The 27118-nt window shown below is 36.0% G+C and overlaps 1 protein-coding gene across 32 annotated transcripts in view; it reads left to right on the top strand.

The window, feature by feature from the left end:
• Rims1 (regulating synaptic membrane exocytosis 1) overlaps positions 1-27118 on the top strand; it is a 505606-nt gene that overhangs the window by 301741 nt on the left and 176747 nt on the right. For all 32 annotated transcript variants that reach the window (XR_011369887.1, XM_070012125.1, XM_070012126.1 and 29 more), the window contains 3 exons: positions 20018-20085; positions 24132-24242; positions 26737-26836. Coding sequence is in view for 31 of the 32 variants with exons in the window: in XM_070012125.1 (XP_069868226.1) it covers positions 20018-20085; positions 24132-24242; positions 26737-26836 (279 nt within the window). In the remaining variant the exon portion in view is untranslated. The remainder of the gene's footprint in view (positions 1-20017; positions 20086-24131; positions 24243-26736; positions 26837-27118) is intronic.

Here is a 27118-nt window from a genome sequence, read left to right on the forward strand (position 1 = left end):
ACCATAGCTTAATTTCTGGCTTTTTGGTGATTAATTGGAGATAAGAATCTCACCAAAATTCTTACCTGGGCAGGCTTCAAACTAAGTAGTTAGGATTATAGACAAGAGCCACCAACAACACCAGGTTAGAATTGTATCTTTTTGTTCCTGCAAATTATGACTACTAAGATACTGTCCTTTGGTGTTTTTAATCCCTTTCAATAATAAATAATTCAAACATATCCATGCTAATATAGTATTGTTTCTCACTTTAAAATTGAGCATTTAGCCTTTAGAATGTGTTGAAACAATTACTTCCTTCAAAATTCTATTATATTCACCCACATTATAAATACATTTCAAATGTAAATAGGAAAATTACCTAATTACTATATATAACTTGTACTCTTGCTAGCTAAGATAAAAATAATTTGAGTATAGGAGTTGTTATTGGCTGGCTGTTTTACACTAAGATGGAGACAACTTATTTAAATAAGTGTAAGTGCTGAGAATATGAGTTAGCGATAGAAAAACATCTGTGGACTCATCAGGTCTGCATTTGATCTCCAGTGCCATAAAAACATCTAAGTTACTGTCACATGAAAGGCAAATTAACTTTTTTTAATAGTGTAAATTATTATAGTTACTATAATAGTTTGGTATTTCTTAAGGCTTTTATATTCTCTAGATCAATCTTTTATATTTTATCTAAATTTTAGATTATATTACATGGAAATCAAATTCTATATAAGCATTTTTATCTTGATAAGATTGTTAGAATTATTAGACCAATCTTAAATTAGGTTATTACTGTGAGAAATAAGTTAAATGTAAATGTACTTGCCATCTTTGTGAAGGAGAGTACTGTTTATCTGAATTGGGACAGATTTTTTTGGATTTATAAAATTTCAGTAGAAAAAGTATATAAAACAATCTTGGAATACAACTGAAACAATTTTCAATTTAATATTTTCAATAAAGTCAAAGATAATTTAAAATTTAAAATTTAATTACCTAATATCAGTGTTAACAGATCATAATTGAGTTCTTTTGCCAAGTCACTCCTAGTTTCACATCTGAGAGCAATTACATAATTCTCTAGAAAAGACAGTATTGTCTGCTTGATTTCTGTTACCTAAGAGATACCAATTTCGGTAAAGAATCATTGGGGGACAGTTTGGAGATTCTGTGTATAGGACATTATGTAGAAAACATTAACCCTCTGTTCACCACATTTTGCACTGCATTTATAAAATGTTAAGAAATAGAACATGCAAAGAAAAAATAAGAATTAATATTTTTAATTTTTAATATATAATGGATCAGTAGCCGTGTTTACTAAATAGTCGTTCTATTTTTCTAGATTTGTTTATTATTGAGTTACTTAATATTGGAATTATAAAATCATGAGCTACAATTTCATTCATTCTAAACAGCTGAGTTTTTTCCTACACAGTAACTATTTTTGTAGTTAATGTTGCTATTCATTTACATTATTTTAATTTAAATCTCCTTCCCTGGAATTACAGTTAACTCTCACTTTTTTCTTTTAAATCAGGAAGTCTACAAATGCACTTTTACCACTGTTTTCATTAAATTTATTTTTTTCCCTTAAAGTGAAATGATAGGAAAGCTAATTAGGAATAAAAATGACACTTTCAATAGACTGAAAGCTGGTCATCTCTATGGTGAGAATGACAATTATTTTTGTCCAAGCACAATTTGATTGGAGAGTAAGGGGCTTAGAGTGATAAGTTCCTCCGTAGGACCAGCCCACAAGACACAGTAATTGGCTGGGATTAGTAAGGTTTATTGGATGACATTTGACATTTGATGTACTAGTCTGAGTAAGCGAAAGACCTATTTGTTCCACTGTTTTGTTTTATTAAATATATCAACAATGAAAAACTATTTGTTGTGGACCCATTTGATCACCCTTCAGCTTGAATAATTCCTTTCCACAAATCCTGAGCAGAGATCAAAAACATCTTGTGATATCCCATGACCTTGATCACTTACTTTGATCTTAAAAGGTGGGAAATTTAATTACAAGGGTTTCTGATTCCTCTCTCTTGTGGCCTCCTCTCTTATTTTCAGTCTTCTTTGTATACCCCCTTGCTCATGGCTAACTGCAACCCATCAGTATCGCCCCCGTGGACTCTAAACTCTGAAATCGTTTTGGAATTGGAAAGTCCAGGTCTGCTTTTGGCTGCTTCCTGCTGGGATGGGATGTAGTTGTAGATCAGGAGTTTGTTGCCTTTCACTGGAATGCCAGGTCACTGATGATCCAGAAGGCTGGTGTACTAAGGTACATCCTTTGGAGACTGTACACTTAGTTTTATTAAAGGAGCCATGCTGTCATGCTGTGGAAATTGAGCAGCAGAGGGATGCCAGTGAGACACAGCAATAAGCAGTAAGATCCACACACACAGTGGATTATAGCCAGCAGCATATTTTTCTCAACATGGGAATTCAGGGAACAGGAGATTTCCCAAGTTTATAGAAGAATAAGATATTGCACTTATCTGAGAATGGGGATCTTTTAGTGCCTAAGTTCTACCGAGTGCTTTTCTGGAATAAAAGCAGTGTTTCATCTTAATTTGGGCACCTGTATTGCCCTGGTGCTGTGGTTAGGCTAGGGAGAGCCATCTGGTTTGAAATATTTCTTGCCTCATCATTTTTACATCAGAGTTGAGTAGAGGTAGCCCCTAAGTTCTATCATTTGTTGTTTCATCACCGTGGAATGAGTAAACAGCCTTGGTTAAAACGGTAACATAGTGAGTGCAATGAGGAAGAGGGGCTTCCAGGCTGTGCCTAGAGCCTAGAAGCCTTTTACTTTTAAAAAATTGTATCTTTTTCTTTTTTGTACCAGTCCTGGAGGCGTTAGTCACTTTTGGAAGAACTGACACAAATAATTCCATTTGAGTTCTGACAATATCCACTTTTGTTTGGATAACTTGTTTTCTGAAATGGTGAGTTTTGAATGGTCCCTTGTCACTGGGCTATGGTGGATCTGAAATCAGGTTTTAGACTCTAGGCCCAAACTCTAGGAGTTCCTCATGCCGTTCTGGCCACTCACCAATAGGAGACACAGTAAAGGTCAATGATAGAGGAGATTTATGCATGGAAGATGTATGCCATAGAAAGACAGTTGCTTTATCATTTTCCCTTGTGATGGGGGTTTACATACCTTTTTTTTATAGTCTGAGAAGACTGAGAAGTCACCAGTGTGTTCAATCCATTGTCTCTGGACTGGCCAAGTGTGCTCTTGTTACAGTAAGTCATCAATACCTGGCAGATGCATCACTTCCTGAATTCTAAGATGGCTGCAAATTAACCTCAGGAGAGAATGGCTCAGGACAAAGGATGCTCCCAGTTATTTTGTGGGTCTAAGAAAGGAATCAGTTTATTAGTATAAAGTAGATTTTAAAACCGCTTTCAGCTTTTTTTTTCTTATTGCTGGCATAAGATGTTCCAGTTGGTTTGACTTGATCAATGCTGCAGGAGTGTAACAGGCATAGGTTGGAATCAGTGCCAACTAGACCTTTTGCAGCCAAATTTAATTAGTAAAGAGATTGGAAGAATTGCTTATGAGCAGGGCTTACCTGGAGCCAATTAAATTTAAAAGCCAATTGGTTTGACAAGTAAATGTTTGTAGGATCCATTGTTGATGAGCCTCTATGAGCCTGACTGCAAATGTTTCAAAGAATAATTAAAATTGTGGTCAAAAGTAAATAGGCCATTGTTAAAATCTTTGAAACAATCTAGTTATTTCCAATGCATAGATTATTTTAGTATAATAAAGATGGACTCCTCATTATCATTAGGAACCCTTAGACCCACACCTGATCAACAATTTTAATTTAGAGGTTACCTACTCAATAAAATGTTTTTCCTAGCTTTGCATAAGTGGTCATTTAAAAACTTCATAAAAAAAGACACTCAAATGAACTTTGGCTCTATTAAAACCCAATTTTCTCAGTAGTTAAAAGCCTAGCAAGACCAATAGAGTATACACAATTGTTTTAATAAAAGAAAAAAAGTCCTTTAAGCTACTTCATTTCTACCTCTTAGTAGAGCAGAACAATATTCTATAGAAAGACTCAATACTATAGACAGATAGTTGATGTGCTTACATTAGTGCATTAAATGGTGACCTTAACCAAATACACATAAATTTTTGATAAGCTCCTTCTTTTATATTCTTCTTGATATTTACTCATACAAGTAACATTTTCTGAGCCTTAAAAAAATCCTATCCTACTTTTTCTGTCTTGGAACAAGCCTTTAGGATAAAGCTTACTTTACAAAATCCTTTTTTACCACAAAGGATTTCCTTTTTCTTTTAACATCTCCAAAAGTCCTCATTGTAAATTTTTGTATGCTTTTCTTCTTGCTGATTCTTGTCTGATTTCTAACTTTTATGAAGCTTTTGAACCTAGACAATTTTTTTAAACAACCAAATAAAATACTCTTAATACCTAGGGGAAAAAAGCAATCTTTGTGTGAGGGTGTGGGTGTGGGGTGGGTGGGTGTGGGTGTGGGTGCAGGTCCTCAGGCCCAAGCTCTGTCCCTGAGCTTTTTTGTTTTTTGCTCAAGATTAATGCTCTACCACTTGAGCCACAACACTGCTTCCAGCTTTTTCTGAGGATTGTTTTGGAGTTAAGAGTCTCAGGGATTTTCTTGCCTGAGCTGGATTCAACCCAGGATCCTCAGGTCTCAGCCCCCTGACTAGGTAGGATTACAGGCATGAGTCACCAGTGCCTGGCGATAAAAAACAGTCTTAAATTGTTTTCCCTTGCAATAAATTATTTTAAAAACACAATTGTTAATGAATTTTAAAAGAGTTGAATCTAAAATATATTTATAACAGAATGAAATGTTGCAATCCTTCACCTAAATAACCATATTCCAAGATCTCCTTTGTTACCTCAGTCTAAAATAGCCCTTATTCTTCAGTTTGACCCTGAAAGTTAATTCCAGAAATTCTTGCATTAGTTAGACCTGCGTGAGCTAAAGATAACCATTTTTTCCAGAGTGATAATAGCTCCACATGTTAACTTTGTAATAGCAGTAAGAACAATCCTAAAGATGTTCTTACACACAGAGTGCACAAAATGTTTTGGTGTAGGCATGGCATGATTAAATAACACATTAAAAACTTGGTCTTTGTTAGTATTATCCCTACCTTTGATCCTCAGCTCCACCCAGACCTGAGCTTCTCCCAGCCCCGGGGTTGCCACCCTCCACTGGTCCCTCCCTTTCTCCACCCAGACCCACAGAGCATGCATTTATATTACTTACTTCAGCCCTCACTCCCCACCCCCAGACCTGCCTGCCACTTGGATAGGGACGGAAGCCTCGTGTTCCCTCTCCCCAGAGATATGGCCCCTCTAATAAACCTTATACTAATGTTTTTCCTGTGCCTGCTTGCCTCCATGTGGGGTGGTCGGAAGGACCCGGTGCCGATGGCTCACATCTGTAACCATAGCTACTCAGGAGAGCTGAGGATTGTGATTTGAAGCCAGCCTGGGGAAAACAACCCAATTAACCAGCAAAAATCTGGGCGTGGAGCTGTGACTCAAGTGGTAGCACAAAAGAGCTCAGTCACCAGGACTGACTGAGGAGGGGGAGAGGAGGGAGAGAGAGAGAGAGAGAGAGAGAGAGAGAGAGAGAGAGAGAGAGAGAGAGAGAGAGAGAGAGAGAGAGTAGAAGGAGGAAGAGGGAGGGAGAGAGGGAGGGGAGGAGAGGAGAGAGGGAGGGAGAGAGAGGAGAGAGGGAGAGAGAAAGAGACCATTCTGAAATAAATTGTGTCTTCTATAACTTATTTCTATTTTTCTTATCTACTGCAAAGTATTATCACAGATTTGGTATATAGCAATTTACCTACCAAGAAAACTTTAAGCCAGGAGTCCAGGTTCTGAGTTCAAGCCCCAGGACTGATTCACAAAAATTACCAATACAAAAAAAGCCTGGAAGCTGGGTGCTGGAAGCTGTAATCCTAGCTTCTCAGGAGACTGAGATCTGAGGATAGCTGTTCAAAGCCAGTATGGGCAGGAAAGTCCTTGAGAATCTTTTTAAAAAAAATTTTTTTTAATTTTATTGTAAAGATGCTGTACCGAGGGGTTACAGTTACATGAGTAAGGTGATGAGTACTTTTCCTGTCAAGCATTGTTACCCCTTCCCTTGTTGTTCTCCCACTATCTCTTCCTTCCCCCCCAGTCCAAAGTTGTAAAGGTCATAAAGAACATACAAAGAAAACAAAAAAAAAATCACATAGTACATTAAAAACAACAAAACAAAGAAAGACCTTTTGTGTCCATATCATGGGTTCATTTCACTTAGCATCATCCTATATGGTCATATGTACATAGCTTTTGAGCTTTTCTATTCCTCTGATAAAATTATCCTAGATGTATACTAATTAGTGCAAATGAGGGGAACCATGGGACCTATATTTCTTTGGGTCTGGCATACTTCACTTAATATGGTTTTTATCTCCAATTAACCACCAGAAAACCAGAAGTGGTGCTGTGGCTCAAGTGGTAGAGTATTTGCCTTGAGCTGAAGAATTCATGGACAGTACCCAGGCTCAGAGTTCAGCCCATCACTGACAAAAAGCCTGGAGGCATGGCTGAAGTGCCTAGTAACCTTGAGGCTCTGAGTTCAACTCCCCAAAGCTCTTCCTAAAACAAGGAAAAAAATGCATATTTTATCAGTTATTATTTTATTCACGTATGTAAACATTCTTCAAAAAACCTATCATACAGTATATAAAAAGTTACCAAAAAGTTTGGTTTTAATAACTAGTCAGTTGTTTTCTGGAATTCCAGACCAAATGACAGTTTTGCCCAATTCTGGCACAAACATAACACTCAGAACAAAATATATTATTCTAGAGTATGCTTAGGCCTCATAGCCATAGGTTAATTATAATTTTCCTTAGTGATTAATAAGATAGAGAGGACTATTTTTCTATGTCCTCTTAGGTGCCATCTTTATTAAGATGGCTGCTGTACAACCAGGACCTCTGACATGACAAAACATTTTCCTGCCCTTCAAACTGAGCCCATGACTGAAGTGATATTTGCAAACATTTCTGGATGGAAAATAAAGTCAAATTATATATAATGTGAACAAAAAACCTCTGGGACCCCAGATGCCAAAGGCACCAGAGCCATTTTAAGTAGCTTTCTCATCCTAGAAAGTGCTTACTGTAATTTCTGATAGCCTGGGGAGAAAGATAAGACAAAAGGGACAGTTTCTGAATTGGCATGAACTTTAACGAGCAGCACAAAATATGTCTGAAGGAAGGAAATATATTTCCCTAGAAGCACAAGGTAGAATGGCAAAAGCAAAAGGCAGAAATGGCCAAATATGTCCGTAGAGACCCAGAAAGAAAGGTTTACAGTGGAAAGAAAACAAGGAGGGGGTGTAATTCCTTAGGAAGCATAATAGTAGAATTTTAAATATGGACAGATTTTTCCATAGGAACAGATCAAAAAACCACATTTTACCTAGTGATAAATTAGTGATTGAATGGGAAAATCCAAATGGACTGCACTAGAAGGAGGGAGAAAGACGAGGGGACTTTGTGGGGTGACAAAGTGGAATAGAAGAGATACCACCTAGGCATCACCTAGAACATTCTGAACTAGCCAGACACATCTGGCTTCACGTCTGCAGATCCAGATCCCTCAAGAGTCAAATGAAGGCAGGGATCTGAAGACATGGACAGAGGGGACCTTAGACATTTTACCAGGAACCACAGCAAACAAGATCAAGGAAGAGTGGTATTCTGAGGTAAGAGTCTTGATCTGGCCATGCACATTGCCAAGTGCAGGCCAGAAGATGATGGTATTTAGGAGCAGGTGACATGTTCTCCATCAGGAAGAAAGGAGAAGAGCACACTGCCCTTTGTGCCTGTGTCTCTTCCCAGGGATAGTATTGAATCAGTGAGCCTAAGTTGAGAGAGCGTGTCACTCTGGTTTATGAGCCAGGTCAATTTGTACATGCCATCAGTTTTTCAGTTGTTACTGAAATATATATTGTTCTAACATCATTTTGTTGTCTGTCTTCCATCTAGTTGTGACGATGGGTATTTTTTTCATACAGTTAGGTTCATATACAGAGCTACTCATAGTATCAGTATTGAAAATAGCATGGAATCTTAATCAATTTGTTTGATTTCCTTTGTACTTTTTTTCCCCCTAAGTTTCTGTGTTCCTTATCTCCTGAATTTTTTTTTTTTTTTTTGGTTGTGAATGTGACAGTCTGGACCAATTCCGGAACTGTTTTTCATTTTTACTGTAACACTGTGAGTGAAGGTCCAGTGGGTTTTCTAGGATTGACATTTTCTAGGTTGTAAAGTCAGGTTCTGATGGCTCATACCTGTCATCTTAGCTTCTCAAAAGGCTGAGGTTCATGGTTTGAAGCCAGCCTGAACAGAAAAGTTCACGAGACTCTTATCTCTTGTTAATCTCTGAAAAAGGAAGAGGTGTGGCTCAAGTGGTAGAGCTCCAACTTGGAGTGAAAAAAAACCAAACAAACAACCAAGTGATAGAGGGAGCCCAGAGTTCAAGCCTGCTACCGGCATACACGCATGCATGCATGCATACACGCACACACACATACGATAAATAAAAATAATAAACATTCTGTCTGCATGTATTTTTGAATATTGTTTCCTTTCCCAGGCCCATTAACTTCTGTGTGTTGACTAAGTTGAATTATGTACTTCTGTCATAGAGAGCTAGAGGCCTTTGAAGGACACGCCTTACTATAGTGCCACTACTTTGCACTGCTGCAGCGGTTTAGACCAATGACCTTGCCATGGTTTGTAACCTCCTTTCCTCCCGATGCAGGTGGGAAGGTTTATGAATATGAATACTTTGCAGTTTTCACAACAATAATAATGAGGTGTAACATAAAAATGTTCAAAAAATGTGTATGCCGCAGCATACCGATATTTTATTGTGTGTGGTCAGCGACTCATGCTAGTCGAGGAATACTCAAACTTGAAACTTTTTAAAGTTTTCTTATTTAGGAATATTTGGTTTGCATCACCCACATCAAAACAAAGGAAACCAAAAATTAAAATTGAAAAATTTAAAATTTAAAACAAAAAAAAGCAAAAAGCAAAAAAGAAAATGTGTACTCTTAACTTCTTGTGAGAGAACTCTGGTTTCAAAATCATCTGTTTATATTATCAAGATGGTTGCTAGAGCAGAATCTTATTTTCTACATTTCAAAGCTTAATAATACATTTTCAAATCCTAAGCAATGTCAAGATCTCTTTTGTTCTGTACACTCTTAGAGGTGACCTTTATTATCAAGTGAATCTTATTGTTGTTATTTATATCACTATAGTATGACAATGTATTGATTGCTCCACTTTTCATTTTTGAGTCTTTGAGACACAGAGGCAAGGTAGAAATTGATTTGGTATTCAAGGTATTATTGGATATTAGTGTTGGGTTCCTAGAGCTGTCTGGGTCTGGATAGAGACTAGCAGTTTTCCTTTTTCAAAAATACTTCTTCTAGAATGCATTCTTACAAGGTGATCAGGTCCAGCACAGCAGTGTCTTAAACCTGTGGTTGACATCGAAGTCCCCAAACAATGGAAACAAATAAACCCCAATTTTTTCCACAGGGTTTCCTGGCTGGTTATTCCGAGGTTTTGCACGTGACAACCTGTTCTCCCCTGTGAATGGAATTCTCAATGTCAATGTGGAAGCCTGGTCAGTTGGAAAGTTGCAGTAAAATATTTCCCTCCTGAGTACAATACCTACCAGATTCTTATTTCTGAACAGTCACTGTGTTGGGGGAAAACGTTTCCCAAAGATGGTTGAGTTTTGTGATGTTATCCAGTGCACCTTATTATTTTATGTCTGGATTCTTCTTGGGAAGAAATTTAGGCCTCATGAGATAAACACATGAAATTATTCCTTTCTAAAGGATGTTTGAAAGCTTTTGGTCCCATATTAGTGAGCTTGGAGAGCTTTCTTTAGAAATATTTCATTGTAATTGATTAGATGGTATATCCTTATTTTATAATACTGTGGAACAGAGTTTTGTTTGTACGTGCATGTAAGTGCACGCGAGTGTTTTCTTGTTCTTGCTGTTGTTGGAGGGTGTGGAGAATTTTAATTGGCCATCTTTCTCTGGGGGGCAAAGTGTAAGACAACACAGGGAAAGATAAGGATGTACTGAAGCATCATAATGATTGTGAGTGTTTCTGGACCCTTCATAAAGCTTTCTTTGTGGTGTTAAAAATCTAAATGTGTGTAAATGTATCACTTTCCAAACTAGGAAGAAATAGTCTTTTGAGTACTATTTACTACCTCAAACACATTTGAATTTTTCAGATTTATTAGTATATTGAAAGCATATTCATATAGTCCCTATGATGTCATCAAGGTGACCATGTTATATATTTTAACTGCCTGAGCTTGTTTCTTCACTCACAGTCCTTTTGCTGTTTAGATAATTTATTTCAGTAACAAAAACTGGAAAAGGAATCTCATGAAGTTTAGTAAGCTTATCACTTATTAGACTGTAAGAATTAAAATATATTTGGTACCTAATATCTATATCAAATAATTTTAATTATACAATTTTACATAAGGAATTTTACATAAATAATTTTACAAACTTAAATGTTTTCCTAAGATATTTTGAAGTGTATTTTGCAAATATCACTGACATTATATGAATATATATTAGTTATGATACTTATTTATAATCTGATTGCTAACACCATGATTTCATATTAATCTTAGCTATATGAAAAAATATTTTAAACTTCATTTTTAACGTTCTTTAAAGTTCATTGAGGATTTGTTGTTGGGGGATTTAGTTTTTTGAGTTCTAAGTATATTTTAGATATGAGACCCTTGTTGGTTGTATGGCTAGTGAAGATCTTCTCCCAATCCGTAGGCTTTTTATTGATCTTGCTAGCTATGTCTTTTGCCTTGCAGAAGCTCTGCAGTTTCATGCAATCCCATTTGTCCAATCTCTCTTTGGTTTGTTGTGCTTCTGGGTCTCTATTAAGAAAATTTCAGCCTGTGCCAAGAAGCCCTAGAGTTTCTCCTATTCCTTCCTGTAATGTTTTCATGGAGACTGCTTTTATTTTGAGTTCTTTGATCCATTTGGAGTTGATTCTGGTGCAGAGTGATATATACAGATCTAGCTTTAGTTTTCTACAAGTGTTTAACCAACTTAGCCAGCACCATTTACTGAAAAGGCTGTTTTTCTTCCATTCTATTTCTTTAGCTTCCTTGTCAAAGATTAGGTGGCTATAGGTCTGTGGGTTCATTTCTTCAGTCCTATTCCATTGGTCCTCAGGTCTGTTCTTGTGCCAGTAACAAGCTGTTTTGATTGCTATGGCTTGTGGTAGTAGAGTTTGAAATTTGGAATTGATATTCCTCCAGTGCTGCTCTTTCTGCTAAGGATTGTTTTTTCTATTTGGGGTCTTTTATTGTTCCATATGAAATTTGGATCGTTTCTTCTATTTCATTGAAGAATGAGGTTGGGACATTGATAGGTATTGCTCATGTGACTGATACATCTCTTCACCATGAAACTTTTGTGAAGAAAGTGTCATTCATATTTTGAAGAAGAGAAAATGTACCTAATTTACAGTTAGATTTAGAGCCACAAGTCTTCAACTTCAAGAGCAATGCTTTTTTTTTGTACTATGCAATAGCTTCTTTTCATAGTTTTACAAGAAACAGCAATTGTAAGTATTGTAAGCTATAATAATGTTAATTGTGGATGTAAGATACAGTGAGACTCTACGGTTATTTCATGTTTCAAATAAGTAAACTGAGGGGACTAATTAAAATACAATTGGCAGAATGATTATGGGTATAATTATTGTGAATAATTTTAGTGTGTATTTTTATCAGGAATTAAGGTTTTCATTTCTGTGGTACTTTTTAGGTATGCCCATGATTGTTGAGATAACAATAGACCATTTTGGTATTATCTCTGGAGTTGTTGAGGGAGTACATGAATGACTGAGATCAGAATTCAGCTTGGAAATGGATTCTGAGTTCCATATGAATAATTTGTAGAGTTGTAAGGTGATAGTATTGGCAGTCCAAAAATTAGCTCTCAAATTTACCACACAATATGTACTACCAGGAGGGTACTGCTGGAGCCATATGTGTGAAGGACATATCTTTGTTTTTGACCAGCTACTGCACATCCTTCTTCTATTCTAAAGTTACAGATTAGAACAGCACCACAGCCCTTCAAGGTCCCTTTGTGGAGATGGTCAGGTCTGTAGCTACTGCTGGACATAAGTAAATCTCATTAGCATGACAAATGGAGTTGATAAATTTGTGAATACACTTGATAAAACAATCTATTCAATCTATTGCTTCATACAATTTATATATCAAAGAAAAAGCATGATGGTATTTTTTCCATGATGGGAGTAGAACATTACAAACAAAGGGGAATTCAAAAAGTGACATTCCTCTTATTTTTATTTTACTGAAGCTTGAACTCTGGGCCTTCTGTTCTTGCTTACCATTTTAGCCCAAGGCTGCTGCTCTACCATTTCAGCCACACCTCCTCTTCTGGCTTTTTGCTAGTTGATTGGGAAAGAGTCTTGCGTTTATCTGCCTGGGCTGGCTTCAAACTAAGATCCTCAGATCTCAGCCTCCTGAGTAGTTTGGATTACAGACAAGAGCCATTGGCACCCAGCAAAAATGTGAGAACTTCCTCATTGGATTGTAATGTACACACAAAACACTGTAATGTTTATTGTCTGCAACATGAGTGTGAAGATAACACACCATGGTTATGCCCTAAGCCATAAACATATCACTCATTTCCAAGTTTCCTCCAAATCTTTGTATTAATTGTTATTTTCAATGTTATCATTTTCATTCTTATGATACTTAAGATTTACTTTCTTAGCAAATCCTTAAGTGTGTAACACACCATTGTTATCTGTGGACACTATGGCAATGAAGTAATCTTTAGGATTCATTCATTTTTTGTAACTGAAACTTTGTATCCTTTCATGAATACCCTGCCAACTCCTGGGCATGAGTTTGCCTGAAATAGCTTCTTCATAGATGGGATACAATACCATAGCTATCCTTTTGGGTCTGCCTTGTTTCACTTAGCATTATGTCTGCTGATTTTATCTATGCTGTAACACATAGCAGGTTCTCTTGTTTAAAAGTGTGAGTAATATTCCACTATGTTCCTATATATTGTCTTTATCCATGCACCTGTCAAAGGACATCTGCATCCATATTTAGGCTATTGAGAGTAACCAGCATTGCAATGGATCCTGAGCCTTCTTTCAATTCTCTTGGATCTATTTCCATAGGTATCACATGCATATAAGATTGCCAGATCATATCCTATTTCTATTTTAATTAGTTGAGGAATCTGCACAATGACTTCACCAAATGTTCCCCTTGACAGCATACAAAGGTTGCAGTTTCTCCATATATTCACTAATCATTGCCTAGCTATTTTTCTCATCATAGCTATTCTAAAAAGTAAGAGGTATTCTCTTATTTTGGTTTTGATTCTTTACTTCCCTTCTGAACTCAACACTTTTAGTGGTGAGCCTAACCTTTCTATAAAGTGACCTTTCTAGCACACATCCCAGAACACACATGTTAATAACCATGTTAATAGCTAGAAATAATGTAATTCTTCCAATTAAGACTTTTAGCCTAGCTTAAAATCAAACTCGATTTTAAGCTACTTAGAATTAAGCTACCATTCTTCCTGAAAACCAGTGGTTTTGGAGAGGAATCTAGGTAGGTCTGTGACAGAACTTGAGAGCCAGGACCCTAAATCTCTGATGCCAGATTTTATATAATGCTTGCCGTCAAATATGTTTGGAGAATAAAAGTTGGATTTTGAATTAAAATCACAAGTATTTGAGGATGAATATTTTTACTATAATAGGAACTTAGACTCAGTTTTGGAAGGTATAGTTTAATCATGAAAAACAATTTACTGATTTGAAGCAGTATACATAGTACTTATTTATAAAACAGCCTTGAATATTTCACAGGTTGTATGACTTAAAAGTAAACTTAAAAGCATGTCTTTCCATGTTATTTCAGTGCCTAGAAACGAATTCCTGTAAAATAATACTATTTTTGCCCCTGACTCAGGTGAATTTTTCATAATAGCAAATGATGGACAATTCACTCTAAATTAGTTTCTCTACTGCATATTATTGGGTGAGAACATATTTTCCCGTGGCAGGAGTGAATCTACCTTGTGTAATCTTCTAAACTCAAGGATTGTGTTCATAAACTGCTATGTTGATGTTTATAGCATCACCTTTGTACAACTACTTAAGGATAATTTTAAAAAATAACAAAAATGGAAAGAAAACTGTATCAACTGGTATTTCCATATATTAACCAGAGTTGACATATTATCTTACTCCTTAAACTTCTGTTTTAAATTTCTTCCCATGAAATTAGTGTTGCTCAAGTCAGTGCCTTATAGAATATTACAATGAGTAGAAATGTGCATATTTATCACATTATGGTCAAAGTAATATTTAATATGTGCTGCTCACGGGAGTGGCTGTTGAAATCACTTTACTGGTTCAACTTCAAAAGCAATTCTTAGAACTGTGTTGCTTAGGTTGTGTATGCATTTAACACAAAATAACTCAATAGCAGGTTTTTATACAATATTTTTATTTGCATATTTGCTATGCTATAATAAAATAGTTGAGAATTCACTCAATTACTTGTTTCTAGCATATTCTTTGTGGAAGACTAAACATAAAAGAAGAAAAACTTTTAAGGGATTTACAGGAAGCATGATTCTTCTGATTTTTTTCACTTGTAAAATTTATGCTTTTGGATGACAGCAATGTATTTAACTTAGCAAGAAAAATTGATTTTATAGAGAATAAGTAGTAGAGTTATAAATCTACATTAGGAATTGAATTGGGGAACATTCTTAGAATTGGTGAGAATTCTTTTATCATTACTCGTTATAATGTAATTAAAGTGTTCCATGTGTTTTCTTGAAATAGTCCAGTAGTTTGACCTTTTTTGTTGGTTATGGGGCTTGAAGTCAGGGCCTGGGTGCTGTTCCTAAGCTGTGTTTGCTTAAGACTAGCACTCTGCTACTTAGCCACAGCTCCACTTCCAAGTTTTTAGTAAATTGGAGATTAGAGTCTCATGAGGCTGGCTTCAAACTGGGCTCCTCAGATCTCAGCCTCCTGAGTAGCTAGGATTACAGGAGTGAGCCCCTGGGGCCAGGCTGACCTTTTTTTTTCAAGTAGTGTACTTCTAGGATGTTGATTCTTTTCTTCTATGACCTGTATGTTAGGCATATGCTAAATTTTGGACAAGTAAAACTCACATAAATGATTAAATGTTTAACATAGGATATTAGAGGTACGGTTTTAGCATACTCATGCTCAGTCAAGCATATTATTTGTAATGCATTTTTTGCTCAACTGATGATGTTGGCTTAATGGATGTTGTTACTGGAACCCATTGTGCTTTAAGACAGAAAGACAGAATTTTAACTCACAGAAACACATGACTATGCATTGACAGTACTCTAGTCATTGTGACCTGGGTTTAGGGAACATGAGTTCTGTTGCTGAATATTTGTTGTGACCCAAGTATTCTTTTTTCTTTTTTTGCCTTGGCACTGTCCCTGAGCCTCTCTGTGCTCAAGGCTAGCACTATACCATGAGCCACAGTGCCACTTCTGGCTTTTTCTGTTTATGTGGTACTGAAGAACCCAGGGCTTCATGCATGCTAGGCAAGCACTCTACCACTATGTGTGGCACAAGTATTCTTATAACATGTATTCTTGATATGTGTTTGATTTGTGCCTGTTAAGTCAAAGTATGGACTAAAAATCTAGGGAAATTTGTGCATTTAAGTTTCTGTGTTAAGTAAGTTCAATGAGCCTACTTTCTCCCTAGGGATAGGGAATGAACCTGTTTTAAACTTCTTCAAAAAATACCTCCCCCACTTCTTAGAACATGGCTACTTACGACTTTGAGCCATTTTAGTAGACTGAATCTGCCAAGCTAAGATTCCAATTTCCAAATAAATAAAGATATTCATGTATTCTACAAGCAAGTAATATGAATTTGACATTTTGAAGTTATGCCTACTCCTGACAGTCAATATCTTTTGTCCTATCTTAGAAAAATATTCAAGGAAGTATTTTATGTTAACTTAATTCTTGGCTCTGCATATTTTAGGGGATTTATTGGGTGTTGTTTATTCCATTCATAATAAGGAAAATGTGAATTATACTGATAAAGTAGAATTCTTAAAAATTCATTCTTTCAAACTTTGCAATCATATGACTAGACAAAACAAATAAGTTTAAATTTAGATTTTTAGTATTTACTTTTGGTAATTCTTTAAGAAAAACATAGTGTAATAGATTATAACAAAATTAGTGACAACAAAACTGGACAACTCAGAATATAAAAGAGGTATAATTGTATGCTAAAAATATGAATATTAAGTGTTAAAATATTGGACTTTTTACATTTACATTGTTAGCAGTATTTAGCAATTTTTGTTTATTCTGTATCAGCAAAATTGATAGAAAAATTTAGCTACAAAGTCTATTGCACTCATATTATCACAAGAGAGAATAGAGCCATGCTGGTTGTCCAATGGAATTGTCTGACAAATATAGTCATATAGACATTTGTACATAACTGATTTTTTATCCATAAATTATCATCTTTTCACATATCCATATATGGATCTATCATATATTTGTTTATCACTCAATCTTTTCTATCATCAGTTTATCATTTATGTATGTATGTGTCTATTAATGTCTGTCATCTCTATCATCTACTTATATACTTGTATACATTTGTAATATCATCTAACTACCAACTATTTGTATACCAGTGTACATGTTTGTTTGTATGTATGCATTTATTATTTGTTTTATCTGTCACCTATTATTTATTCATATACTCATGTATGTATTTGTAATATATCTGTCTATTGCTCAAACTTTCTATCATCTATCATCTATTTATATATATATTTATCATCTATTTCTATCATCTATCATCTATCATCTATGTATATATGTTTCTGTCAATTTGTCTCTCTCATCTGTTTTTTTGTACATTTATTTATTGTAAAAATACTGTACAGAGGGGTTACAGAGCAAGGTAATGAGTACATTTCCTATTGAGCATTGTTGCCTCTTCTGTTTCCCCGCTATCATCCCTTCCCTCGCACATCCACAACTACCCCCACACCAAAGTTGTAAAGTTCGTTTTCAACATAGTGTCTTGTACATCTCATTGTTACAGTGGGTCAACCTGTATCTCTATTTAAGCATTTTGTTTTTTCCCTTCCCCTCCCCAAATTAGAGAAGTGTATATACAAGATGCAGGACACCAACATCAAATACAGTGAAAACAGGGGTTATACCGTGGGGGAGGAACATACAAAGGAACAAAAACATCAGATGGTACATTATAAATACGTTAGAAACAATAGCAAGAAAGAAAAAAATATTTGCGTTCCTATCTTGGGGTTCATTTCACTTAACATTATCTTATATGGTCATATCTCTCATCTGTTTTTTCTAAATCATCTATACACTTGTGTATAAATATCATCAATCATCTATTTATATACCAGTGTATTATGTATGTATGGATGTATGTATGTATCTATCCACCTACCTATATCTCTCACTAGAGCAAATAAATTAGAATCTACCCAAGATGGTTTCCCAGCAAATTTTATAGATGATAAACTGCACAGTGTCATCACTGGATTTTACCAGAAGCATCAACTTTGGGTGGGCTGCATATGAAGACCACTTTTGCTCATAAATATATACTATATATGTACGTCTGGACTTAGGACAAGGTGGTGGAAAGAAGCTTAGCCGTCATGTGAGAAATGGGGCACAAGCCAGACGAGGTCAAACAGAACACAATTTTTAAGACATGGGTCAGTTAGTGGAGGATATGGTTAACTAGTTTTTCTTTGTTGTTACAGTGAGATGAATTCTTAGCTTCAAAGACTCATTAAAGTAGCTTCAATTTAAGGAAAAAATATTCTTCTTTAGGGACTGAAATTCCCCTGTGCATAACATCTCAGTGGTTCTGTTAATTAATTCAGATAGAAACAGCATTGAAGAAATCACCAGACCTTATTACTGGGTATAAGTCATTTTGCTGTTGTACAGATGGCAGAATTTTCTTTTGAATAATAACATTTGTATTAGTCATATTTCAGTTGTAATATTATAGCCTTGAGAGGAAAGACAGAGCTATTAACATACCTGTAGTTTTTAAAACAGTAAATCCAAAAGGAAATAAAAACATTTCCTTTTGCAACTTCTCTGCAACTTCTCTATTATCTAAAGAATTCTAGTAAAAATCTAGTATCTCATAATCTTCACTGTTAATCCATATGTTCATTTTAGTGATGTGATTTTTTTGAGAAGTAATTTGTAAGTAGTTTAGGCTGTGGCAATTTCTAACCCTTGCATAGAATGTGTCAGTCATTTTTAAAAAGGCCATTTCAGTAGTTATTGTAGTATTATAATATTTGCATTTTATCTTTCTATTTCCAAGGAAAAACAGGAACAGAAACTAAGAAACTGAAATATATGAACTTGTATACATTTCTTTTGTAAGTTTTCTTATCTCCCATACCTGTCTTCTGTGAAATTTTGTGTGGCCTGCATACCTATAAGCCTACTATACTTGGTCAGCAGTTAGCTGGCTACATAGCTTCTGATGGGCAGGCATGCTATACTTAGAAGCTATTGTTGTAACTAGAGATCCAGGACAAGAACAATTTCCTTGATTTAGTTTAGTATATAAGATGTGAAAAAGCCACTTGCTCATTTGTTTTCCTAATGTTATTTTTACATAGATGATCCACCTTTTTCTTTGGACTTTTTATCTAAGGCAGATACTGGAAGCATGATCCTTTCCATGAACATCTTTCCTTTTTCTTCAGATACTTTCTTTGTTATTATATATTAAGTCAAATAATAATATGGGCTCATAAATCGATATGTCCTAAGTTAGAACTTTTTTTTTTTTTTTTTGGTCGGTAGTGGGACTTGAACTCTGGGCCTGTCCCTCAGCTCTTCAGCTCAAGGCGAGCGCTCTACCACTTGAGCTACAGCGCCACTTCTGGTTTTCTTGTGGTTTATTGGAGATAGGACTCTCACAGTCTCTCCTGCCCGGGCTGGCTTTGAACCGCGATCCTCAGATCTCAGCCTCCTGAGTAGCTAGGATTACAGGCGTGAGCCACCAGCGCCCGGCCTAAGTTAGAACTTTTAATGTTTTTTATAGTTTTGGTAATTCTTTTCTTTTCTGCTGATACCAGGACCTGGGTGTTTTCCCTTAGCTTTTTTGCTCAAGACTGGCACTCTGCCATTTGATCCACAGCTCCACTTCTGGCTTTTTGATGGCTAATTGGAGATAAGTTTGTGGACTTTTCTCAGAGTCTTAAAAAAGCAGTCCTGAGATCTCAGCCTCCTGAGTACCTAGCATTACAGGGTGAGCCACCAGGGCCCAGCTTAAAGTTATTTTCCTATCCCTCTATATTACATCTCTATGCCATGCTTTATTGTTAATTAGAAAAAATATAGACCAGAGAAAAATTATAGAAGATGCAGTATAGTTCTGAAGAGGACTCGTTTTAATACTTCAGTTCAGCTAGTGCAATTTTAACTTAGCCCATTAGATGGCAGGATGTAGCTTGGTATGGAGAGCAGAAGGGAGGAAGGGAGAATTAACCCAATTCTCTGTATGTTTCTCTGTGTTGAGAAGGTAGCTCTTCTATGTATGAAGTACATTTGTTGCACATGCTCACTCATTCCAATGGTTCAGGTTATAAGTAACCTGTATGACACAGGTGTCTCCGTCTGGGATGCAGAACTCAAGATGATAATACGGTTTAACCCTTTACTTCATAGTGTGGAGAAGTAATATGCTAAGTGATAATTCTCTACCTTAATGACATTGCCATTTTTTTCTTTTCCCACTCTCCAGGTGACTTGGATTATTACTGGCTGGATCCTGCCACGTGGCATAGTCGGGAAGCCTCACCTATTAGTTCGGTAAGCTTTCTAGGAAGTGAGTGCAGCCTATGTATGCACTGTCCTTTGCCCCATGCTGATCAATACTAATCGTATTCTGCTGCATTATTCATTTTATGAGAACAAATAGCAATTCAGTTTGACAGCTTTGAACACAGGAGTAATTATTACTGAATAATTATAGCACATTTTTAATTAAGCACACATCTTTGTTGTTTTTTTTCCCACAGTGAAATCTTTTCTAATGAGGTCTTTTAGAAAATGCTTTTTTTCTGTTTTTCTCTCATGCATGGAATATGCAAATATAAATATAGAAACATATACATAGTCATATGTATATGCACACAAATATACTGACTAAAGTATGGTCTGTGCAAGGGAAAATTCCAGTTGTGTAGCTTCTTTGCACAGCTTAGTCTAACAGAATGAATACCAGGAATACCAGGGATCTGGGGTGTCAGTGGGAGGAGTGAGGTTAAGGGGAGGGGTAGAGATGAATGAAGAAAAGAATAGTGGGCAAGTGTAGTCATAATTGTAAGTGTACATATGTGAAAATGGAACTAGGAAATTGAGAGTGGTGGGGTTGGGAGAGGTGGGGGTGAGTGATGGAAGGGATGGCATTTATCGAGATGCATTGTGCTTATGAATTCACATTTTGCATTGGAACCCCTTTGTACAAAGTTAATAAAAAATCATAGTGAAGAAAATGGATTTCTTGAATCGTGACAAAAGGGAAATAAGGATAGAATTATTAACTGTATCAGAAAAGAAATTAAATCCTTATAATTTGTTACTAATTTAGGGGCCTTTTGTATTTATGAGCATTCATTAATGCTTAGAGTTAAGTTCCTACCCAGCTAGCAGAAATCAATGTTCCATCTAATGATAATTTGTGAGATTTTTTTCAGCTGTTGTGACATTTTTGCAGATGAAAATTAAACTTCAGCTAGCGACTTGGCTCTCAACAAGTTGATAGAGGCCCTAAATTCAAACCACACTACTTCCAAAAAATGTAGAAACAAAAAACAAAATCATGGGCAGGTGTTAATGATCATTCATGCCTGGAATCCTACTATTCAGGAGTCTGAGACCTAGAGGGTCTTGGGTCAAAGCCAGCCTGAGCAGACCAATCTATAACAACCCACTTTTAATTAACTAGTAAAAAGCAGGCCTGGTAATATTGCTTAAATGATATAGTGCCACTTGAACCAGAAAGCTGAGCAAGCACAGTTTCTGAATTTAAACCTTGGTCCTAGACAAAATAACAACAATAACAACAAAAGCAGCTCTGTGTACCAGTGGCTTCTACCTGTAATCCTATATACTCAAGAGGCTGCCATCTATGGACTGTGATTTAAAGCCAGCTTGGTCAGGAAAGTCCTTGAGATGCTTATCTCTAATTACACAACAAAGCTGGAAATGGAACTGTGGCTCAGGTGGTTGAGTGTCAACCTTGAGAGAAACGAATGGACAGAGTTTAAGCCCTGAGTTCAAGTCTCAGTACACACTCTCTCTCTCTCTCTCTCTCTCTCTCTCTCTTACACACACACACACACACACACACACACACACACACACACACACACACACACACACACACACACACACACACACACACACACACACACACACACACACACACACACACACACACACACACACACACACACACACACAGAGTCTAGGTTAGGATTCCCCAGAATTTTCTTGGATAATAAATCTTTATCCCTGGTGTTGAGGAAATATGCTATGTGGGTAGCCAAATACTCTCTTTCTCTTCCCATTTAAAACTTTTTCATAAGCATCTCATGGGCATTGTGGAAAGATTTTACAACCTCTCAACTCCTCCAAAAAAAAATCCCCATCATTTTATTCTTTATCAGAGAAGTCCCAGAGAAAAGAGAGAGAAGATGCAGTTCATTAGGCTGGGTTAGGTAGATGGTAGATCACATAGCACTCGTGTCCTACGGGACCAATTTTTTTTTTTTTTTTTACAATCCTGGGGCTTGAACTCAGGACCTGGGCACTGTCCCTGAGCTTGTTTTACTCAAGGATAGCACTCTACCACTTGAGCCACAGTGCCATTTCTGTTCATGTGGTACCCAGGGCTTCATGCATGCAAGGCAAGCACTCTACCACTGAGTCACATTCCCAGCCCAATCTTTTGATGCACTAGAGGAGAAATCTCAGCAGCTTTCTTCGTCTTCTCACAGTAACATGAAAGACAATGCTGGAAATTAAAATAGCAGAATTTCGGCCTCCTGTAAAGACAAATGAGGTTGCCCTTCATGCAGCCTGCTCCCCAAAAAACTGTCTGAGTCTATGCTAGCATCAGGTTTGGTGATGGATAAAACCAGCATGGACTTTTCTGGTGAGATTTACAAGAAAATGATGATAGTCTGTTCAAGGTGAAGGGTCATGTGATTTTTCATTTTTCTTGTCTAGTGTTCTTTTGTATTGTGAAAAATAATGTATGTCAGTTGGGGCTGATGGCTTATGCTTGTAATCCTAGCTACTCGGGTGGCTGAGATCTTAGAATCATAGTTTAAAGCCAGCATAGGTAGGAAAATCTATGAGACTCTTATTTCCATTTAAGCATCAAAAAGCCAGTGGAGGTGTGGCACAAGTGGTAGGATGCCTGGCTTAAGTGAGAAAGTTAAGGGACAGCACCCAGGCTCTGCCAGCAAACACGTAAAAATATTTTCCTTATTTCCTGTACCATTATTCTCTCTTGTCTCCCCTTCTCCCAGTCTTCTTCTCTAATAATCCCTCTTCTATTTTCATGTATTCCCTATTTTCTCTTTAGATTGCAAAATATGAGAAAACAAAAGCTTTATTAAATAATGTCTATTATATATCTAAATGAAATTGAGATGCACAGGTGCTCCTCATTTTATGGTGGGGTAACATTTTGATAAATATATTGCTTACTTAAAATATTGTTGGTTGAATAAACCTAAATTACAGAATGCAGTTGTTTAGCAGCTCTCCTGTGTCGGGTGTAGGCTTTCTATTTGGTGACCGATCGTACTGTATCCTGGGAGCTGTGATGCCAGCAACCTCACATAGGAGCACAAAACCAAGTTATCACCAACCAAGATAAAAGATAAAAAAATAAAAATTCAAAGTGTGGCTTCTACTCAATGTGTAACACTTTTTCACTACTATAAAGGGCAAAAAATATTATAAGATAAACCATTGTGATTTGCAACCCATTTGGCTAAGGATTCCATTGACATGAACAACTCAAACTACAGAACCAGTTTTTCTTTGTGTAAACAGAAATATTTTCAAATGTCAATGAACTTCATTTTTAAACCATTTTAAAACATGTACTTAGGTGACGCTTACTTTAGCGTAAGTGTCATTTAGCCTAAGTGTCATTCTCAAATAAAATAAACTAAGTGAAAAATGTTACAGGCCAATGATTGTGTTCACTAGAATAAAGAATTTCCTATGGAACATTTTTTTTGATGCCTGTACTGAGACTTGAACTCAAGTCCTGTGTACTGGCCCTTAGCTTTTTTATTCAAGGCAAGTGCTCTACCATTTGAGCCACAGCTCCACTTCTGACGTTTTGATGGTTAGTTGGTAATAAGAGTCTCATGGACTTTCTTGCCTAAGCTAGTTTTGAATTGTGATCCTCAGATCTCAGCCTCCTGAATAGGTAGGGTTACAGGAGTGAGCCACCAGAACCAGGCTTGATATATTTTTATAAGTATAAATTAAAATTGTACTAATAGGTTTTATTATGATATTTATGTATTGTGTATATCTTAGAGTTATTTATTAAACACATTTTACAGAGGAAGCGTAGGCCATATTTTTTAATTCCAAATGCTCTTAAGGATATCAAGAAAGTTGTAGTCAGCATCATCTGATCAGACTTTTAAATACTAGATGACTATCAAGTATTGTACTAATATAATTTAAAAAAAGATACACCCATGCCTTGATTTCCTATGGAGTATCTTAACAAACAAAACTGTATTGTGCTACAACTAATGATTGTGTGTCTATAGTAAAGAAAGCAAGTTCTTTACTTTTTCAACTTTGTATTTTAATAGCATCCTGTAACGTGGCAACCGTCTAAAGAGGGTGATCGGTTAATTGGACGTGTTATTCTTAACAAAAGAACAACCATGCCCAAAGAATCAGGTGCATTACTGGGACTTAAAGTAAGTATGATGGGGCTGGGAAGGTAGCTCAGTGGTAGAGTGCTTGTCTTGCATGCATGAGGTCCTGGGTTCGATTCCTCAGTACCACATAAGCAGAAAAAGCTGAAAGTGGCGCTGTGGCTCAAGTGTTAGAGCGCTAGCCTTGAGCTGAAGAGCTGAGGGTCAGTGCCTAGGCCCAGAGTTTAGGCCCATGACCACCACCACCACCAACAACAACAAAAAAGTAAATATGATGGTTTAAAATATTTTCTAATTCTCATACAAAAATACATTCACATATATTCTGACAATGACTTTCAAATATCTTCCTCCCTTTTTGAAGTAATATTCTTCTAATGGGTATATGATGTCCTATGTGAAGTATTTTTATTTTTGTATTTTTAAAATTTTTACTATAATTAAGGAGATGTACAGAGGGGTTTCAATTTTAGAAGTTGGACTATGAATACAATGTATCTTGACCAATGTCAAGATATATTGGGAAAATTCAATTTTTTCTAAATATAAAGTTTAAGGGTAATTTTATATTTAAAAGATTTATGTGTGTGTGCGTATGCATATGTGCCAGTCTTGAGGCTTGAATTCAGGCCCTGAGCGCCATCCCTGAGCATTTTGCTCAAGGCTAATATTCTTATCACTTTAGCCACAGCTCCACTTCTGGTTTTCCTTTTGGTTATAAGAGTCTTATGAACCATGACCCACCGATCTCAGCCTCCTGAGTAGCTAGGATCACGTGTGTACCACTGGTACCTGGCTTATATTTTTCACAATTTTAATGGGAAACAGTAAAGTTGAATATTGCTTACTTTTTATGTGCTGTGCAGCTCATCATAAGACACCAATGAGGAGATTGTTTTTTTAATAACAGTTCCACATCAATTTAAAAGGGCAAGATGTGTACTGAAGATAATCTGTGTTATATAACACCAGCCTAGAAAGCTTAAGGCCCTGGATTTAAATTCCAGTACCACCAAAAACATAGGAGTGAAATGTATCTTTCAAACATAATAATTATCTTCTAATAAATATGACACATGATAGATTACAGGTTGTTATACTTTGTAGAAAAGTATATATACATATTGGGCATATGTGCAATTGTGAAAAGTATATACTTATGCATATATGTATGTATATACTCATAAATTCATCCTTCCATATATATCTTGAGTTATATATGTGGAATATCCATGTTAAATCACCAGGTTTTGATTTCAGTTACTTAAATATTTTATATACTACTCTTACACATTACAAGATTATATTGCAATTGTGTCGCAGTTTGACTTTTTCAAAACCATTGGCCATTAATCAGATGAAAACATAAGTTCAGAGCTAGGGTTGTAATTTAGCAATACAATGTTTTCTGAGTGTGCACTAGGCCCTGGATTTGAAATCCAACACAGAAGAAAAAAAGGAGTGCAATTCATAAGCTTCATTCTATCTTATTGATTATCCTTATGAAATAATTCTTATTATCTGCATTAATGGGTTCCTAAAAACTGTAGATCAGCCTCAATATTAGTAATATTTCTTCATGTTTAGTTCGGTATGTTTGAGTCATTGCATTGAGAAAAAAATTGACCTCGAGTTTTTCAGATGGTTTAAATTTTAGATGTTATGGTTAGATGAAAAGTTCTGTGAACAGCTTTGGCTTTGGGAGGCAAGAACAGGTATATTTCAGTTGAGAAGATCCTAGATGGTCAGTTGTAGACATACAGTTAGGCTATTGCCTGATTACCAGCATGGCTTGTTCTGGCTTGAATCTTCATGACTGTGCAATGCTAATTTCTAATACACACATACAGGAGATCTAAATCAGATAGGATATTGGATCATTGTAGATATTATTTAAAACATTAAAAAAAAAACTTCAGCCACATCCTACTGCCTGTCACTAGCTACTCAGGAAGCTGGGATCTTAGGATTGAGGTTTGAAGCCAGCCCAGGCAGGAAAGTCCATGAGACTCTGATCTCCATTTAACTACCCAAAAGGTAGAAGCAGAACTGTAGCTCAAATATTAGAGCATTAGCCTTGATCAGAAATGCTTGGGGACAGTGCTTAGGTCCTGAGTTCAAGCCCCAATACTGGCACCAAACTGAAAAGATAATACAATAAATAAAGAACCTAAATTAAATAGTGCCAAACACAAACAATTGTTGTTTCAATAGTAAGGCAGGGTGATTTGGCACACAGTGTTATATATTATTTAAATTCATAACTTTTTATTGTTGTTTATTTTATCCTTCTATTGTTATTCTTTATTTTATTATTATTGGTATTGTTACTCATTACATGATAATCTCATATATAATAAAATACCTTCTTTTCTATACTGTACTACTAGTTCTTTTAATCAAGAAAGTATTATGCTTCATTGAAGTCCCTATAATTTATTGTAAGGGCATTATAAAATTATCTGGGCATAATTCATCAAAATAAAGTTATATGTCAGTGTGAGTCTTGGGAATTTAGACATTTTTAATTGTCCAGGTTGTTGGAGGAAAAATGACTGACTTAGGACGCCTGGGTGCTTTCATCACCAAAGTGAAGAAGGGTAGCCTTGCAGATGTTGTTGGCCATCTAAGAGCAGGTAAAGTCCTTTCTCATCTTTCATCAGTGCATTCTCTGTTCATGAGTTAGTGGATTTCAATCTGCTGTTATCTATGTATGAGAGTGAAGTCATTAATTTATTGTCAAGCATGAATTCACCTTCCTCATAGAGTTCACCCATTGCACCGACTGATTGCTGTACTAAGTACAGTTTGGAGGCCGTAAGAGTAGAAATCTTTCTTTAAAAAACACACTGATAAAAATAATGAAAGATTATTTTTGCAGGTCATTTCATGGTATTGCTACAAATTTCTAGTTTAAA

Source organism: Dipodomys merriami, unplaced genomic scaffold (assembly GCF_024711535.1).
Source record: "Dipodomys merriami isolate MVZ:Mamm:240054 unplaced genomic scaffold, mDipMer1.0.p SCAF_89, whole genome shotgun sequence".
In the NCBI taxonomy this organism is placed as follows: domain Eukaryota; kingdom Metazoa; phylum Chordata; class Mammalia; order Rodentia; family Heteromyidae; genus Dipodomys; species Dipodomys merriami.